This window comes from Quercus lobata, chromosome 4 (genome assembly GCF_001633185.2).
Source record: "Quercus lobata isolate SW786 chromosome 4, ValleyOak3.0 Primary Assembly, whole genome shotgun sequence".
Classification (NCBI taxonomy): Eukaryota; Viridiplantae; Streptophyta; class Magnoliopsida; order Fagales; family Fagaceae; genus Quercus; species Quercus lobata.
In genome coordinates this window covers 68,193,928-68,212,531 of record NC_044907.1, presented here as the reverse complement: position 1 = coordinate 68,212,531, position 18,604 = coordinate 68,193,928, and the positions used below count along the sequence as shown (strand labels likewise).

Sequence of the window (18,604 nt, the reverse complement as noted above, 5' to 3'; positions counted from 1 at the left end):
TTTGGGGATGAGAGCAATGTGTATAATTCATTTTTCTTAGGTATTTCCTTGAGTGTAAAATAGATAAAATAGCAGTAGTAACATCATGTCTAACAATATGCTAGAATTTTGAAAAAAAGGAAAGTGACATACCATCAGGCTTGGTGAGTTGGATGGGTGCATTTGGAAAAGAGCAGTTTTCACTTCTTCATCTATATATGTGCGAGTTAAGGATTGTGCCATTCCCTCGGATACCACTCGGTCCACTGATTCAATACATCTTCCATATCCATTGAATTAGAAGATGTATATAGTTTTTTGTAGTACTCCTCTGCTATGTTAGCTATTTTGTCCTCATCAATTTACACACTTCGTCCCTATCATACAACCCCGCAATGTTGTTCTTCCTTCTTTTTTGGCTTGCCTTTTGGTGGAAGAATTTTTTATTTTTATGCCCCGCCAATAACCACATGGATCACGATCGTTGTCTCCGAAAGACCTCTTCATAGTGTAAGAGTTCATTGATCTCCTTTTTCACCACGTGTATCCTTTTCACATTCAACCCCTAGCCTGCTTCCATCAATGTGGTTAGTTATCCTTGTTTTGCATCCAACAGAGTTCTAGCGTTCCCAAAGGTGACTCGGCTTCATGCTATAAGGTCCATTATGCATTTTTTATTTTATTTTCTCACATAGGCACATTGGACTACCTTGGGGCTGTGTCTGATTCCATGAATACCAGATTATTGTCTCACAATTAGTGTGAGCTACCCACTTCTTTATAAACCACCAGATTTTGTGTCTTCGGTGCTTAGGTTAGGTAGGTGGAGCCATGTCCATCAGAATAGGATCATGGTTGGAGTAGGATGCTAAAAGGTGGCTCACTTTGGTTCTTAGGAACATCTCACTCCACTTTGTTCTTGCAACTATCTTATCTAATCTTTCCTCGACCAAAGCTGCTCCAAATCGACCGTTTCTCCATGTAAAGCGATAGCCATTGAACCCAAAATCAACCAGTCCACAATGGAGGAGAGTTTGTTGAAATCCAATCATTGCTCCCATTGGTCTAAGATTGCCACCATTTTTTTCGTTAGAGGACAAGATTTCATTAAAGTAACCTAAACATACCCAAGGGAGAGATGCTCGAGCATGTAGATGTCTCATGGGTCTCCATGTTTTGACTTTGAGCTCTTCCTCCGGATGTCCATATATCCCTGTTAATCTCCAGAGAGGTGAAGCATGCGTATGAACTCTCACATCAATATGGTTAGGTAAGTAAGTTTGTGTGTCCACAGTCACATCATCTGCTTTCCAAAGTGGTGCTAATTCCCCCCTACGGCTATCACATGACATAACAAGCATAGCGGAGAACCCCAACTCTGTAGGAGTTTTTTCCTCACCAATTCGATAAGGGCTTCAACTGCATGGCAGTTTCTAAGCCCCTGGTAGCTCAGCTTAGAACAATCATTGTGATCGGCAGGGATGAGCATCAGCCTTCACCATTGGTAATCCAATTTATATTGTGCTGTCACGAAACTTAATCCGCTTAGCTTCTTCCTTCCCATGGTCTGTGCTCTAATTCTGTCTCTTTTTGCCCACTGTCAAATGCACTAAGCTAAATTTATTTAATCTATTCTTAATGTAATTAATATTACCAATATTATGACGATTTCCAAGTAAACCTTATTTTAATCTTTAAAACAAAAAATGTTACCAGTTTCGAAGGCAACATCGCAGCACACAAAATAAAAACTGCAATTGAGAGAGAGAGGGGGGTGGGCGGGGGGTAATTATTTTATTTAATGAAGTTGATAATGTGGCGTGATAAAATGGTTGACAAATACAAGGGAATTGATGCGTAGTTGCATAGCGTGGAGTTGGGAAACTTGTAATTACAGGCGATATCTTGTGGGGAGTGCTTGTAAGAAATTTAGTCGTAGCTGACACAATTGTTTTGGTGTCAAAGTTTCAGCAATTCTCGTTCGGGGTCAAATCTCATTTGTTTAATTTGGTTAATGAGCCATTTCTTTGAGATTTTCTTTTCATATCTTTGCTTTTTTTTTTTTTAGGTGACCGTAAGTTTCAAGTTTCAACCTATATTGCGTTTTTATTTTCATCTTATTTGTTTCCTTTTAAAGAGACAGAGATAGTTGCGATAAGAACTCATGAAATAATGATGTTAATGTATTGCAATTTTACTCAAGAACTTTATAACTTCCATGGAGCATGAGGTAATTATTGGGTATTTTTGAAATACTATATATGCATATTTCATCATCTCACATAACTGTAAGTTACTAAGTCTCACTAATTAAATTTATGGTAGTACACACAATTTATAATTTATGTGAGTGGTAGGAGTACATATTTATGATACTCTCAGAGTATTCAATAATTTCAATAATTTTTCTAGAGTATGGGCGATGATTACATATATGAACTCTATTTTTTCCTTTTTTCTTAAAAAAAAAAAAAAAAAAACTTTATAAATTGATTTAGCATAAAATAGATAGAATACAAGTATACAACATCAGCTACATATATATTGTCATATAAATTATAAATATTACCTACTTAAAACACAAAATCTTATCTCAGCATTTTTTACAATTACAACAATGTTAAAAACAAAGCTCAAAGCAACACTACAAAAAATTTAATCCAATTGTAAATATTTTTCTTAAAAAAACCTTCATATTTCAAAAATTTTCCAAAAAATTACAAAAGAAATTTAAGGAACTTTATTTATTACTATTGTTATTATTATTATTATTTGAGAATAAGAGATTTACCGAACATAAGACCATTTTCCCCACTTCTGCCAAACCAACACCCCACACTTACATCCCTGGTCGATGGTGGCTAAACACCACCACTGATCTCGAACCACGATTTATTTCTTAATCTAAAATTTTCATTTTTTATTATGTATGTGCTTGAAAGATGAGAAAATAGTAAAAAATATATTTTCTATATATAGCATTTCAGGAATGCAACTAAATACTTAAAAATATTTTTCAAAATATTTTTAGGTACATAATTAAACACTTGAAAATAATTTAATTTTCCAAAAATATTTTTACCTAAAAATATTTTCACTTAAAAATATTTTATGTCCAACCAAATGCAACCCAAATTCAAACTTCAAAACTGCATCATTTTTCGACGGTTTCTGAAGTTCCAGGGGACGAGGCTATGCGACTATGGCACTAATGCCTGTTCGGGATACGCAATTCTATCATATACCCTTAGGACAAATAAGTGTAGTGCAGTCTGATGAAGGGTCTAAACGCAAAGAAACAGGTATGATATTGAAAAAGTAATATTTTAAAAGAATATAACTTTCCAACTTTCTTCTCCCAAAAAAAAAAAAAAAAAAAAAAAGTCATTTCCAACTTGGGTTGGGCCAATGATTATTGCATTGCAACTCAGGATCCAGATATATGGGTTAATGACCGCAAACAAACAATTTTGTTTTCATTGAGTTCATGTAGTGGTAACTCCAAGAATTTTGTCCAAGATATTCCTATATCACTTTGAAAAATTTTTGAGTCATTTCGGTTTACTTCGGATGTTTCAGGACATTTTGGTAAATACCAGTCAAAATTCAAGATTTGGCCTTAAAAAAAAAAAATATATATATATATATATATATATTCTTAAAGCCAAAACAAATTTGCATTCTATATACCGAAAAACCTCAAAAGGAAAAAAAAAAAAAAAATGAAAAGAAAAGAAATGAACAAAGGTACCTATACAATGAACTATAAGCTCATTTAAAATATTAATAAAATTATTAATTATTATTGTTTAACTATTTCATAAATTTGTTTGTCTTTTATAAACTATAATTTGTTGTATTGTTATTTCATTAATTATTAAATTATTAATTATTGTTTAGCCTAACATAATTTAATTTGTTTGTCTTTTATAATGTATTAGTTAATTAAATTATTAATTATTGGTGTTTAGATGCTTCATCAATTTTTTTTTTTAACTAAATACTAGTAGTCTAGCTAGAACACACCCCAATGTACATTAGCACACACTTCATGTGTGCACACACCCCTGCCTCTGCATGCCTTTACTTCCCCAATTCAAATATCACACCCCTGACCCCACACCACACGGTCTCATCTACCCCCACTTAACAGATAAGATTCACACAAGAGGAGCCAATCAGATAAATTCAACACCAACTGACCAACATAGTGGCACACCAATAGATAAAGTAAAAAAAAAAAGGGGGCAAATAAATTGAATAATTATAAAGACTTAAAGAGAGAGAATCATTTCAAAAAGAAAGAGAGCTCTCTCTCTCCGAACAGAACAGTCCACACTCCACAGCAAATGAACGAAACCCAAAGATTAAGAGAAAAAAAGAGAGAGAAGTAGTGTAAAATACCTTGAGGGAGGCCTGAGGGGCAGTGCCGAGAGTCGCGGTAGCACGTCGAGGCATTGGAGGTGAGGAAGGATTTGAGGCTAAGCGTTGGCATCGCAAGCTCTGATCCGATTAGACCGATCTCCGATGGTTGATCCATCATCCAAGCTCTGTTGCTCGAGTTTTAGGCGGAGGTGCCGTCGCCGCATCGCACCTATGTGCTTGATGATGAGGTTTTATGCGAAGGCGTGCGTTGTTGTTGATGAGCCTTATCGGATGAGGTTTTCTTCTTTAGGTTAGGAAAGGTTTCTGATTTTAGGTTTTGCTTTTACCATTTGATGATTGAGGCGGACGTGTATTTGTATTTTGTATTGGGTTTTGCCGTTTTGGTTGGTTGGTTTTTTTTTTTTTTTTATAGAATACATTGGGTTGGGCCTGTTGGGTATTCGTTTAGGATTGAAGTTTAGCTTTTTTTTTGGGCTTGTCATGTTACAATTTTTTTTTTTTTTAAAGATTCTCTGTTACAATTTTTTTTTTAGATTTTAGTTCAAAATTTGTTTGGCATAAAAGTTTTGAGGGTGTTCTTGATAGGGCTTGAGAGTGTTCCTTTTTTTTTTTTTTTTTTTTTAAATTTTTTTTAAGGGTAAACAAATAAAAAAATTTAAATTATTATATATAATTTTTTTTTTCCTTTTTAAGTCAGGATATTCTTGGGAACACCTTGGACTCTGAGTGGCGTCGCCACTGAGTTCATGTAATACTTATCAACGCATGGCTTTGTTCATAAGAAAAATTTCCTTCCCACTCCTCTCTCCCATTTACTTGTGATACTCATTCTCTGTGGCTTTGTCTATTATGCCCCTCATTGCTTGCTACAATCCTCCAAATGCTCCTAAGAGAATCCACGAGCTAGCAATTCAGATCTCTTCAGCCAGAATTCTTTGCCTAGTGCTCGCAAATTGAGCATTGCCCATGATCACACATTATCTCTTCCCTCTAAGACATCACAACTACGGCAAACATGAAGTTGTAAGTTATGTGTCCTTTCTTAAAGCCACCAATACAATCGACTACCATCAAGAAAGTATCCATTAAAACAATCTCATGAGGTGTCCTCATATTTGATGAGCCTCACACTTGTGAAATTCACATGGTTTAAGAAGGCACTCCATAAAACCCTTTCATAAGTGAATCTTTTCATTTTTATAGTCACTAAACTCACCACATTTTTATAGTCACTAAACTCACCACTATGTGAGGGTTTAGTGGTATACTATGTGAGAGTTATTTGTACTTCTGCTTGATTTCTTAATGAAAAATTAAAATCTTTCTTTTCCAACTCGTAAGGCACTTTTTGCAATTCATGTTTCACACAAATAGACTTGTCATCCACTACAGGTGATATCTAATTTTGTCATTTTCATCATTTGCTCTTACTATAATATATATATATATATATATATAAAATAGAAAATATTCTATATATTACCGTTTCATAGTAGTTGTCTCTTATTAACACTAGTACTCTTATTATAACCACCCTTTCTTTTTATTTTTCACCTTTATCTCAACTGTCTCATTAACCTTTATAAAGCATCTCTAACTTATTCCATACTTGAAGACGGACTCAAGTGAGGGCCCAAGGGCTCGGGCCCCCCCTTGGGTCCAAAATATTTTTTCTTTAGTCCTTCTATATTTTATTTTTGCATTTGGCAACTTTCTTCTTAATAAGTCTAGCTAACCTAACCCAAATACCAACTATCTAACTTAAAAACTTAACAAAAATAACAAAAATATTCACAATCATAATTGTATTTTAGCCACCAAAAAAAAAACTATTTTATCACCAAAGAACAAAAAAATCATGTGTTATTTGAAGAAGAAACTAAAGCTAAATTTTTTACAATTATAATAAATTGGTATAAATACTACTTGACTGTAGCAAGTTATTAAAAATAAAATACAATATTTTATTAAGATTATATATCTTCCTTCAATTAAAAAAACTCAAATTCTCTCTCTTATTATTTTAATGAGTTGTCTATATTATTTTAAATGAAGTGATTAAAAAATAGAAGATTTGATATTGGGTGTAACGTAAAGTGAGGTAGTAAAATAGATAAAATAGCTTTTTGAGGTACTAAAAGCTAAAATTTTTAACATCACCATTGTGAATGCTCTAACTTCAAAAAAAAAAAAAAAAAAAAAATCCTAGTCAGCCTAGTATTAAAAAAAAAAACATTATTTAGTTTTGTTTTATTATTTGTTGGTAGATGATTGCATATTAATGTAATTAGAAATAAAGATTTTTTGTATTTATACTTTTTTTAATACTATATGGATGTCTATTTGTTTTGATTTTTTTTTTTCAGCCCCTGCTAACTTAAAATCTTGGATCCATCTCTACCTACTATGCACTAATTTTCCTTGTCTCAAAGAGGGAAAAAGTTGAGAATGGGGACCCATAATCTGACCTTAACCAATCCTATTGCCATCCCTAATCACATGACATAAGGCATCATCTGGTGGTCATGCTAGCATGGCATAAGGCTACTTAAAAATAAATAATGAATACTTTTGAATGAATACTATAAAATGTACAAATAATTCTTCTAAATGGAAATGTTTTTCTTTTTAAAGAAAAAGGAATTAGCAAATGAAAGTTTCAACCTCCAATAATTTATGCCATGTAAACATTAGGTGCCATTCAAACAAGACAAAGTTTGACTCTGAACTAGGACAATATAGCTCCAAATTAGTTTGGAACTATCTTTTATAACCCATTATGTTGCGATCTATAAGGTTACTCACGTATATTATATTTTAAAGGAACAATTTTCTCTCCAAATTTGTTTAGAGAGATATCTTTTAAATTCCATCTATATCTTTCTATTGGATGTGAATTTTGAAAATTTAATGGTTGGATTGCATGTTTTTATCATATTCTCCATACTTGCAAAATTTCAAGAAGATCAAATATCAATAGTCATGCTATCAATCAAATGTTTAAATTTGATTTCTTATTTTTGTGGTATAAATTATGCATAAAAAAAAGTTTATTGATCGAACAACAATATCCAATTTGAGCGAAATTTGACATGCTTGTTAAGAACATAAAGATAATGCAATCTAGGGATTAGATTTTCAAAATTCACATCCAATACAATGATATAGTAAGAGTTTAAAGGGTTTCTCTCTAAATTAGTTTGGAGAGGAGCCATGTTTGCTCACAATCTAACTAGGTATGCTAGGAACGTCTTTTATTTTGTTGTGTAAATGAAGGATGTTCCACCACAAATTTACAATGTAACTCAGGCAAAAATTAGCAACCTAAAATTAATTCAAGTATGCTTATGAATTTGTATAAAGATCATCATGCTGAGAATATTAATCTCCACAGAATCAGTACATCACTACAACATTAGATTATTACAAAATAATTTGAACACGCAAGATGCCATTGTTTCAATCATATTAGGAATAAGTTGGACTTATAACCTAGCTTTTGGTTGTTTCAATGTTTTATAATTAAGAATTTCAGATAACTAAGAAGATAGTTTCTGAAGTTCTTCAAGTGCCTTTTGTTCCTAGGCCTAAATATCCATATACTCAGACTCCTCCCATAGATGATGTCATGTCTCTTCTTTGTGGAAGAACTGTGACTTGGGGTTTTGAACTGAGACTCAACTCTCATGAGTTAACTGAGGTTAACTATATGCTCTTTAGGATAGCATGACACAACATCTTCCCTATCTCTAAGGTGCATACGATTCCTATCAATAGATGTTTCTTTCTATATGCACTCATTTCTGATGGTTCTACACATCCTCATCTCCTTTCATTCAAACCTTAGTTGAGGTCCATAAAAACAAGTCTAGGAAACATTGTCTATTCTTTCCTATTTTCAATAGTAGGATTTTAGCATACTTGGAGCTTGAGGATTTTCCTTCCTCCGATTATGTTCATCTCATTGCACCTACAAGATCCTTTTTTCTTAAACAGCAAAATGCTCAAAAGAAGACTGTTGAGCTAAGTGTTGGTTTATTAAAGAGATCACAGTAGAGTCTACCATTGAAGATGTGCATGCTAAGGAGATTCCTTTTGATCCTACAGCTGTTGTTGTTGATGAGGTAGATGTTGGCATTACTGATGTTGAGCCTACTATTCCTCCTCCTCCTCTTTCTCTTCGTGCTATGATGGAGACATTTATGATGACTCAAACAGCTCATGGATAGCTTATGGATGAGCTTATTATTGAGGTTGCTACTTTGAGAGTGGATTTTAATTTGAGTATAGGATAGATTTTCCACCTCCTCCACCCTTTAATCCTTAATGGTTGCCTTTGATAATTCGTAACAAAAAGGAAGAGTAGATGTGAAGAGAGTTCTTTTACTTAGGGGAAGAGAGTTTTTGCATTTAGGGGGAGAGTAGATGAGATTTTGATGAGTTTGATATTTTTGATGTGTGTGTGTGTATATATATTTTATCTTTTGTTCTTTTTTCACAAACTTGATATCTATTGTTGATACATTGATGATACTGATGGTATTGCTAATATTTTTCATTTGATCTTTGATTCTTATTTTTGTTTTGTGAAATCAAGTTCAATTTTTGGTTTATACTGTATTTTCCACACATGTGCTTATGGTTTTTTTTTTTTTTTTTTTTTTTTTTTTTTTTTTTTAAGGAATTTACAAGTTAATTCTTTCATTAACTATTGCCTATCTTAGCAATTGATAGATTGTAGATTGTGACAAAATTGTATTGGGGCAATACTTTGTAATTGGGATAGTTTTTGAGTTGAGCAATTCATGTTTATGTGTGTTTTGTCACGGATTTCCAAAGAGGGAGATTGTTAGGTTCTAAATATTTAGGATTAAATGTTTAGATTCTTAATTTATGTATGTTGGCAAATCAAGAACAAAAACATGTCTAGATTAGGTTTTAGACATTGCTCAAGATTGTACAATTCAAGATTCAAGAATATGAAAGCTATAGAAAGAAAAAGTTAGTTTTTGTGAATCTTGGCTGATCAAAAGAAAGGCTTGATTGATCGAAAAATTGTAGTATGTAGAAAAGAAAATTTCCAAAAACATTTTATAAGTTCTTGAAAGTTATTGTTGGGAGGACCACAATTTCACTCCGTATAGCCACTCTAAAAACAAGCCCATGTTGCTTGATGTTGAATGCCAAAAATGATTTAAGTGTGTTTTCCTCATTACCAATTGGTTTTAAGGTAGAGTGGCATAGTTCACGGTCTGACAAATGGTATTAGAACCAAGGTCATGAGTTCGAGTCAGGCAAGCGTCATTGTGACGGAGGGATTGTTGGGAGCACCATAATTTGATTCCTTACAACCACTCTAAAAACAAGCCCACATGGTGTGATATCGAATGCCATAAAATGTTTGAGTGTGTCTTCCTCATCACCAATTGGTTTTGAGATAGAATGACACAACTCATGGTTCGACAAGTGGTATTAGAGTCAAGGACATGGGTTCAAGTTACGGGAATTTCATTATGAGGGAGGGATTGTTGGGGGAGACTAAAATTTGACTCTCGACAACCACTTTAAAAACAAGCCTGTGGGATATGACATCAAATGTCATAAAAGATTTGAGTGTATCTTCCTCATTATCAATTCTTAATTTATGTAGGCAAACCGAGAACAAAAATGTGTCTAGATTAGGTGTTAGACATTGCTTAACACTATACAAGTCAAGATTCAAGGATACACAAGTTGCAGAAAGAAGAAGTCAGTTTCTATGAAGCTCAACTAATTGAAAGAAAGACTTGACCAATCAAAAACCGCAATCTGCAGAATTTTAATTTGGCCTAAAAACTGTGAAAACATTTAGGGTTTCAATCCAACACTACTAGGTATAATAGAAAACCTAAATACATTTCAGAAGTTTTAGAAATCTTGTAAGCTACTTCTGTGAGATTTGTGAGGTTTCTATAGCCTCCTAACTCAATAAGCATTTACCGAAAGCTATATCTACAATCAAGAACTAGTGGAAACAAGTTTCTACATAAAGATCAACTACTTTACAGTAATTTAAAACCTTTGAGTGAGATCCCAAAGTCACAAATGGGGGTGTTTGGGTTTAGCAAATTCAAGATAGAAGAATCAATGGAGTCGGAGCTGCACGTGGTCATGTGAGTAAGTTCTACAAAAGATAGTTTTAGATTTAGGGAAAAATCTATTGTAAACTTCCATTCTCTCATAGTGAATTGGTTTGCCTTGAGTATAGATTTGGTTAAATCCTCCCCTGGTTTTTTACTTTGAAATTGTTGGTTTCATTGATTTTCTTAGGTCATCATATTGCTATCTTCTTTACTTTTCTGTACTAAGTAATATGATTGCATGTGTTTAATCTAGATCTGAATAATCAACCTAATTAACTACTTCGCTAATTCATTAGATTAAACTAATCTGATTTAAAAGGGGTCTAAACAAACAAATCAATTGGTGATGAGGTAGACAGACTCAAAATTTTTATGGTATTTGATATCACACCCTGTTTGCCTGCTTTTAGAATGGTTGTAGGGAGTCGAATTGTGGTCTCCTCCGCACCCTCCCCCCACCCCCCCCCCCAAAAAAAAATCCCTCCCTCACAATGACACTCCCGTTACTTGAACCCATAATCTTGGCTCTAATACCAACATACATAAATTAAGAATCTAAACATTTAATCCTAATATTTAGAACCTAATAATCTCCCCCTTTGGTGATAAGGAAGATACACTCAAATCTTTTATGGCATTTAACATCACGCCTTGCAGCCTGTTTTTAGAATGGGTGCAGAGAGTCGAATTGTTGTCCCCCCAACAATCCATCCCTCATAATGACACTCCCGTGACTTGAACTTATGACCTTATCTTTGATATCATTTGTTTGTTTGTTTAAACTCTTTTTAAATCAGATTAGTTTAACCTAATGAATAAGCGAAGTAGTTACTTAGGTTAAACACATGCAATCATATTACTAGTGTGGAAAAGTAAAGAAGGCAAGCAATATGATGACCAAGGAAAACCAATGAAACCAACAAATTTAACGTAATAAAAGGGAGGATTTGACCTAACCATCCTCAAGGTAATCAAATTCACTATGATTTATAGAATGAAAGTTTACAATAAGTTTTTCCCTAAGCTTAAAGCTACCTCTTGTGGAACTTACTCACACAACCACGTGTAACTCCAACTTCATGGACTTTTATCTTGAATTTGCTAAAAACAAACACCCCCGTTTGTCACTTGGAGATCCCACTTAAAGTAGTTGATCTTTATGCAGCAACTTGTCTCCATCAGTTCTTAATTGTAGATCCAACTTTTGGTAGATGCTTGTTAAGTTAGAAGGCTTCAGAAATCTCACAAATCTCATTGGAGTAACTCACAAGACTTCCAAGAATTTTCTGAAATGTATTTAGGGTTTTCCTTTTATACTTAGTGGTGTTGGACTACAACCCTAAACATTTCACAGGCTTTAGGCCTAATTAAAATTCTACAAACTGCAATTTTCGATCGGTCAAGATTAACAGAAATTGACTTCTTCTTTCTGCAACTTGCATGTTATTGAATCTTGACTTGTACAATCTTGAGTAATGTCTAATACCTAATTTGGACATGTTTTTGTTCTTGATTTGCTTACATACATAAATTAAGAATCTAAACTTTCAATCCTAAATATTTAAAATCTAACATATATCAATATAAACAAAATGTACACAAAATTCACCTCAATCATTAGAATTATATTGGAAAATAGAAAAGCCAATAAAATCTAACGCTTACCACTTAAACAATGAGAAAATTCACAAAAATCTCCCCAGCACGTACAACCACAACTTAAAGATATGTAAATCAATACTAAGAAAGCCAATTAAGCAAATATAAACAATCTCATTAAACTTCATTGTCTTACCTCTTCCTCTTATTCTTCTTCTGCGTCAGATCAATCACACAATCACCGTCAAGCAAAAGAAGACTCCCAATACAAGTTGCTGTTTTAAACCGCTTAGGAAAACTCTGATTCTTAACCATCTTGCCTCTTTTCTTTTCTATGTCATACCAAAAAAGACTGACTTCTTCCATCAAAACCTTTTTGCCATTCTTGGAAAAGAGTAGAGGCTTGAAATAGTCAATATTCCAAGGCACTGCACCTGGTTCAATTTTATAAATCCGAGTCCAAGAACTCTCATCCCCGTATTCTTTCATCAACCAAAAATCACTATAAGTCTCTTCAACAACCCCCATAAAACATAGGCATCCTCCCAACACATCCAAAATGGGCATCCCTTCATTAAGGGGCTTTCTGAAAAGTTGGAACTTCTCATTGGCAAGATCAAAAGCAAGGATAGATTCCAACCTATCATCCTGCTCAACTATCCAATGGAAAGCTCCATTCAATGAAACTGACTGCATTGACCATATCTCCTTGATTGGCAGTTGTTTTTCAATTTTTTTCCAACACTGTGATTTCAAACTATATACCTTCACTTCAAAGAAGTCCATTAAAACTGGTCCCTCATAAAATTCTGCAATTCTCACCACTTTATAATCGTCGTTACTAGGATCATACCCAAATCCAAACCTGGAAAACGAATCACATGAAGATTCTGGTTCGTCTATTGGTTCCATAGGCAACTTCCTGTACTTCCTGATCAATGGATTCCAAATCACGATGTCTTCCTTTTCTTTGTACTTATAAAAGAGAAGGCAAACCAAGCCGTGGCAATAGTCCAGGATGTCCCAATTATGTAGAGGTTGGTAAATTTGGACAGCCTTGCCGAACTGATCATTGTCGGAGTAAGGAACGGAGAAGAAACGTGATTGTAACGGCCGATTTATGTATGTTTCCTTGAGAATCAGCGTGCGGTTGCTGTTGGTCTCGATGGAGTGACTGAGCTGATTCTTGGTGAAATTTGAACTGTTGATTAAGGCGGACCATTCCTTAGAAACACAGAGAAAACGTATGAGAGCTTTCACTGGTAATCTGAGTAGTATCCTGTTGATAAGCTCTAGCGGCACATAATGAGACATCATGGAAGTGGAGGAAATCAGCATTAATAGACTGCGTATATTTTTTCTTTCACTCTATGGTCATGGTGGTGCACAATTTTAAGGTCTCCAGTTTGTGTCCAACTCCAACTCCACTACATCCTCCCAAAGTATTTGGTTCTTTTTTCTTTTCTTTTTTTCTTAATAGAAACATTTACCTTAAGAGTAAATAAGCGACCTTAAAGTAGAATTTTAAATTTTTTGAAATTGTTCTATTATAGAGTTAGAGTTTTTCTTTAAAAAAGAAAAAAAGAAAAAAAAAACAGAGAGAGAGATTCACTTCTGTAAATATTAAAAAGAAAAATGAAAGAGACTCACGTTAGGACTTTTCTCTTCCCACATCTTAAAACCATAAAACTAAATTGGTAAGGCAAAGTTATCCATCTAGGTGGCGTCACGTCAGATGATGAAGAGTTCCTCTGGCGCCAGTCTACGGTGGCATCACACTAGAACTCAACCCATCCTGGTCTTCTCGCTCACGCTGGGACAATGAGATTTGTCTACATATGGTACTCTGACTCGTGCTTTATGTGGATTTGGTATGATTGGCGAATCAAATGGAGACAGAAGGTTGTTTGCTTAATTAGACATATCATCAACTTTTAGGAGAAGAGCTTAATTTTTTATTCTTTTTAATTATAAATATTTTTAGTGCAATAGTAGGGCCAAAATGGCCCATTAGCATTAATTTTTGAAATATTTAGCAACAGAGCATTGTTTCGGAAATAATTAGGGAAATACCACTTTTTCCGATACTCGAGCATGGTGAGCTCGAGTACCATCTTTTCATTAGTCAAACATCTTCTCAAAAAAAAAAAACGCCACTATAGGGCCCGAAAACGTCACTATAGGGCTTAAAAAACGCCACTATAGGGCCCCTTGAACCTGTTATGGGGACTTATAAAAAATTTTTGCAGGAAAACGCCGCTATAGGGCCTGAAAACGTCACTATAGGGCCCCTTAACCTGGTATGGGGGCTTAAAAACGCCGCTATAGGGCCCGAAAACGTCACTATAGGGTTTAAAAACGCCACTATAGGGCTCCTTGAATATGGGGCGATGGTGGATTAAAAAACATGGTACTCGAGCTCACCAAGCTCGAGTACCGGAAAAAGTGGTATTTCCCTAATTATTTCCGAAACAGTGCTATGTTGCTAAATATTTCAAAAATTAATGCTAATGGGCCATTTTGGCCGCAATAGTAGTGATAAGTACAGAAAATTCAAAAGGTTGTTTGCTCAAAATTGACGCTCAATGTGTGTCATGGACTTCGTTTATATCTTTGCCATTTATATTTTCAAAGGTTGTTGTTAATGGGAAAATTAAGACTTTGTTGTATAATATGTACATGTTTGTAAGGTATTAGTTCTATATAGCTTTCGAGAATTGTTAATTACTTTGTAGATTTCGGTAACTATGCACCCGCAGTGAATTATATGACAACATAAGCACATATGCAGGACAGGTTGTTGATTTGCACTAGCAGAAGATATCCTGCTATTGAAGTAGTATTAGATGCAAAAGCTATTATTGATGTGCTTGCGAACCCAGTACAATCTAATAACTTCATTCTTTCTATTTTGGATGATTGTAGGCAACTAGCTTCCCAAATTCCCTAGATTTATTTTAGCCATTGCTACAAAGAAGCTAATAAATGTGCTGATTTTATGGCTAGGTAGGGAACTCAACAATTTGAAGATTTTTGTTTATTTGATATGCTATATGTTGAATTTCTTGTGAGATCTAGAGGTATTTACCTTTATACACACTTGGGTTATCAAGATTAAGATTCATGTCTAGAACTTGGTGATCGCTTCAATTGCCGGATAAATGACTTAAAGAAGATCTGAAACCTTTGAGTGGAGTCACTAAGTCACAAGTGGGAGTACTTGTAATTGTAGTGGATCAAGGAAAGAAGTAGTCCATGGACTCGGGACTGTCATGTGGTCGTGGTAGTAAGTTTTCTACTCGAGGTAGCGATAGGATGTTAGTGATCTAAGTTCTATTATACAAACTTCAATTATTTCATAGTGGATCTGTTTTACCCTGAAGATAGCTAGGTTAAATCCTCTCTAAGTTTTTTACTAATTTGGTTTTCCTGAGTTATCATATCGTGTGTTCTTTATATTTCCATATTATTTACATGATATGATTTGAATGTGTTAACCTAGATTTGAATAATTTATCTAAGTAATCACTTGGCTAAATAACTAAGTTAATCAATTTGTGTTTTATGGGGTCTAAAAAGAAACAAATAACAATAGGAGAGAGAGAGAGAGAGAGAGAAATACTGTGTACACAAATTTTTCACAACAAATTATAGGTGGCAGGTTGTTATGAGTTGTTACTTGTAAAGTTTTGATTTACAACTATGTTTGTATGATTGTATTTATGTTCAATCATTTCCCTATATTTTTGTGGGATTCAATGTAAAGACTATGTGTTAGAGTTTGGTGAAAAATCTGTGAAGAAGTGGTTTTCGCTACTTGACTCACGATAGACTTGCAACTACTGACTTGCGAAACGAGCCACATGAGAAGCACATACTGGAATTTGAAGAGTCATTAACACGCTAGATTTTGTGAGTAACTCACAACTCAAGCCAAGTTGCGAGTGACCCATGAAAGCCATTGCCTGTTACTTTTTGGAGGGTGACTTTTCCTATTCTTTACCAACACTCTATAAACCCTTATTACCCAAAAAAATGTAAGAAGATGAAGGTATAATTTCTGAAGAAACTTTTGAGAGAAAAACCCTAGCAAAAACTTGAGAGTTAAAGATTGTTTTTACCCACAATCTTTTATATCATTTCTCTAAAGTTTCCATCTACTTCCACCTCTCCATCTACACATCATTGAGAGGTTCTTAGCCCAAACACTTACCTCACCCACTTTGAGTGTTGAGAGAAGTTTCGGTGCCTTTAGGAAGTATTGGAAGAAGCCATTGAGTGGTGGATGCAATTGTGTGGAATTGCGGGATTTGGATAATGAAGACAAGACTCTGAGAAGTTCATTGGTAGCCGGAGTTTAGAGGCCTCAAGTATATTGAGTAGATCAGGCTTGGAGGGTCTTTTTGATATTCTTTTACTCTAATTTATTCACTAGTGGATTAATTTCGGCTTGGAGGGCCGCAGAGAGATTTTTCACCTAGTATTTTAGTTTCCTCTTCAATAACACATCTTGATATTATTTTTGTTATTGCATCTCTTTTCCCTACTCTTTAAACTTTACATTTATAGCTTATTGTTCTTGCTTATGGCTTAGAGTAGTGTTCCGGTTTATCGCGTTTGTTTTTCTCTTCTTCTGCACTTAGATCAATTAGAGTATAACCAATTAAGCCATAATTTAAAATTTGGGGTCCAAACAAGCATTAGTGTTTTCACACTAATTGAGCTTTCATTATTAATGGGTTAAAAAAGTAATTTCACTAATAAATTCAAATTAAAATCAATAACAACTAACCACCTTTAATTTGTTGTAAAAATATTTTGAATATAATACTTCAAAAAAAAAGTAGATCAAAGATAATCAAATAAAAAGGATGAAGAGAAAGAACTCAAAGAGGACCAAAGGAGTATTAACAAGAAAAGTGTACAGAATCATATTCTAATATATATATATATATATATATATATATATTGTTACTTGTTTCGGCTGAACAAGACCTGTGTCTCATAAATTTGTAGAGAGAAATTATATTTTACCACCCTAAATTATATCTTGATTACAGCATCCTAAACTTTTCGAATGCGCTTTTTGCATCCTAAACTAGAATCCTTGTTACACTTTGCACCCTGATGTTAAGTTTGTAGTTATCTTGGATGGAAAAATATGACATCAGTTGAAAAGATGACATTAGTTGAAAAGACTGAACTGCCCCCTTCTCAATTCCTTAAAAACTTAGAAAAAAAATTATATTTTACCACCTTAAGCTATATATATATATATATATATATATATGTATTTATTTATTTAGAATCACCCTATACTATATTCTCAATTATACTTTATATGCAAAGTGTAACAAGGGTCATAGTTTAGAATGCAAAATATACATTAAAAAAATTAGGGTGCAAAATATAATTTAGGATATGGTTTAAGGTGGTAAAATGTAATTTTCCATAGCACAATTTCCGTGAAGAATTTGAATTGAAAAGAAAAGCCGATTGCATTAGAACTTCCAAGAAACAAGTCAAGAATATTATAGAATGAACCAAACATTACGCTTAAAGTTGTCCTTGATACGTTTCACATGTTATGCATTATCACAATTCACATGTAATGCATTATCATTTACCTCACATATCACATGCATCTATCACATGCATCTCATTATCATATATATATATATATATATATAGGATTCCCATGGCATTACCATTTTAAAATATAAATTACTGTAACTTCTTATTATTCTTCTAGTAAATAGTAAAACATTCTAAAATTAATAGAGAAACCTCTAAAAATTTAACTAGTCATGATGTCCTGGTGGACTCAGGTTTATATTTAATTTTGTAAAGAATTAAAGACAAATGAGACTGGGAGGGGGGAAAAGGTTTGATTTTTATTTTGACTATTTCAAAGGTAAAACGAAAAATCAGAGAAGAATATAGTGTTGCTAGCGTTGAAAGATTAACTTTGACTAATGGATGAGAAAATAATTGAGTGTGTTGAGAACATGAACTGTACATTGATGAGATTAATATAATTATTATTCACTAATACTTTTTCTTTTCTTTTTCTTTTTATAGAAAAAAATGATAGAATTTGATGCATTATCACTTCAAAATAATCAATAGGCAATAAATTGCAACCTCATCCACCAAAAACAAAGCACGCCCTTACAGCTTAGCTAGATAAACATACCAAACCGTTAAGACATCCAATGAAACCAAAACACATCTGAATTAAGTAAAATAAAATGAAAACGAAAAAGAAAAAAAGAAAGGCAACAGAAATCGTCAAAGAAAATGTAGTCTCCATCGCTACTTGATAACTTTGTCATTTAGATATGAGGGAAGATGAGGATAATGGTGCAGTGAGTATGAACTTAATGGTGCAGCGGTTATTTAGATCATCTTCTCAAAAAATAAATAGAAAAGATTATGTTCAAGTTTGATTTTGATCCATTCATGTTTGGGCTATAATTGGGTTCTAATCGAAATTACCCGGAAATAGGGTTAATACT

At 33.6% G+C, this 18,604-nt stretch overlaps 1 protein-coding gene across 1 annotated transcript; it reads right to left on the bottom strand.

Annotated features, from left to right (window-relative positions):
- Positions 1-12,278: 12,278 nt before the first annotated feature.
- Positions 12,279-13,424, bottom strand: LOC115985679 (F-box protein CPR1-like). Its single transcript, XM_031108595.1, has one exon. The coding sequence runs from the start codon at positions 13,422-13,424 to the stop codon at positions 12,279-12,281; it is 1,146 nt and encodes a 381-aa protein (XP_030964455.1).
- Positions 13,425-18,604: the final 5,180 nt, after the last annotated feature.

What these genes read in the sequence shown, in the direction of transcription:
- LOC115985679 (XM_031108595.1), bottom strand. Translation starts at nt 13,424, where the DNA reads ATGCTGATTTCCTCCACTTCCATGATGTCTCATTATGTGCCGCTAGAG.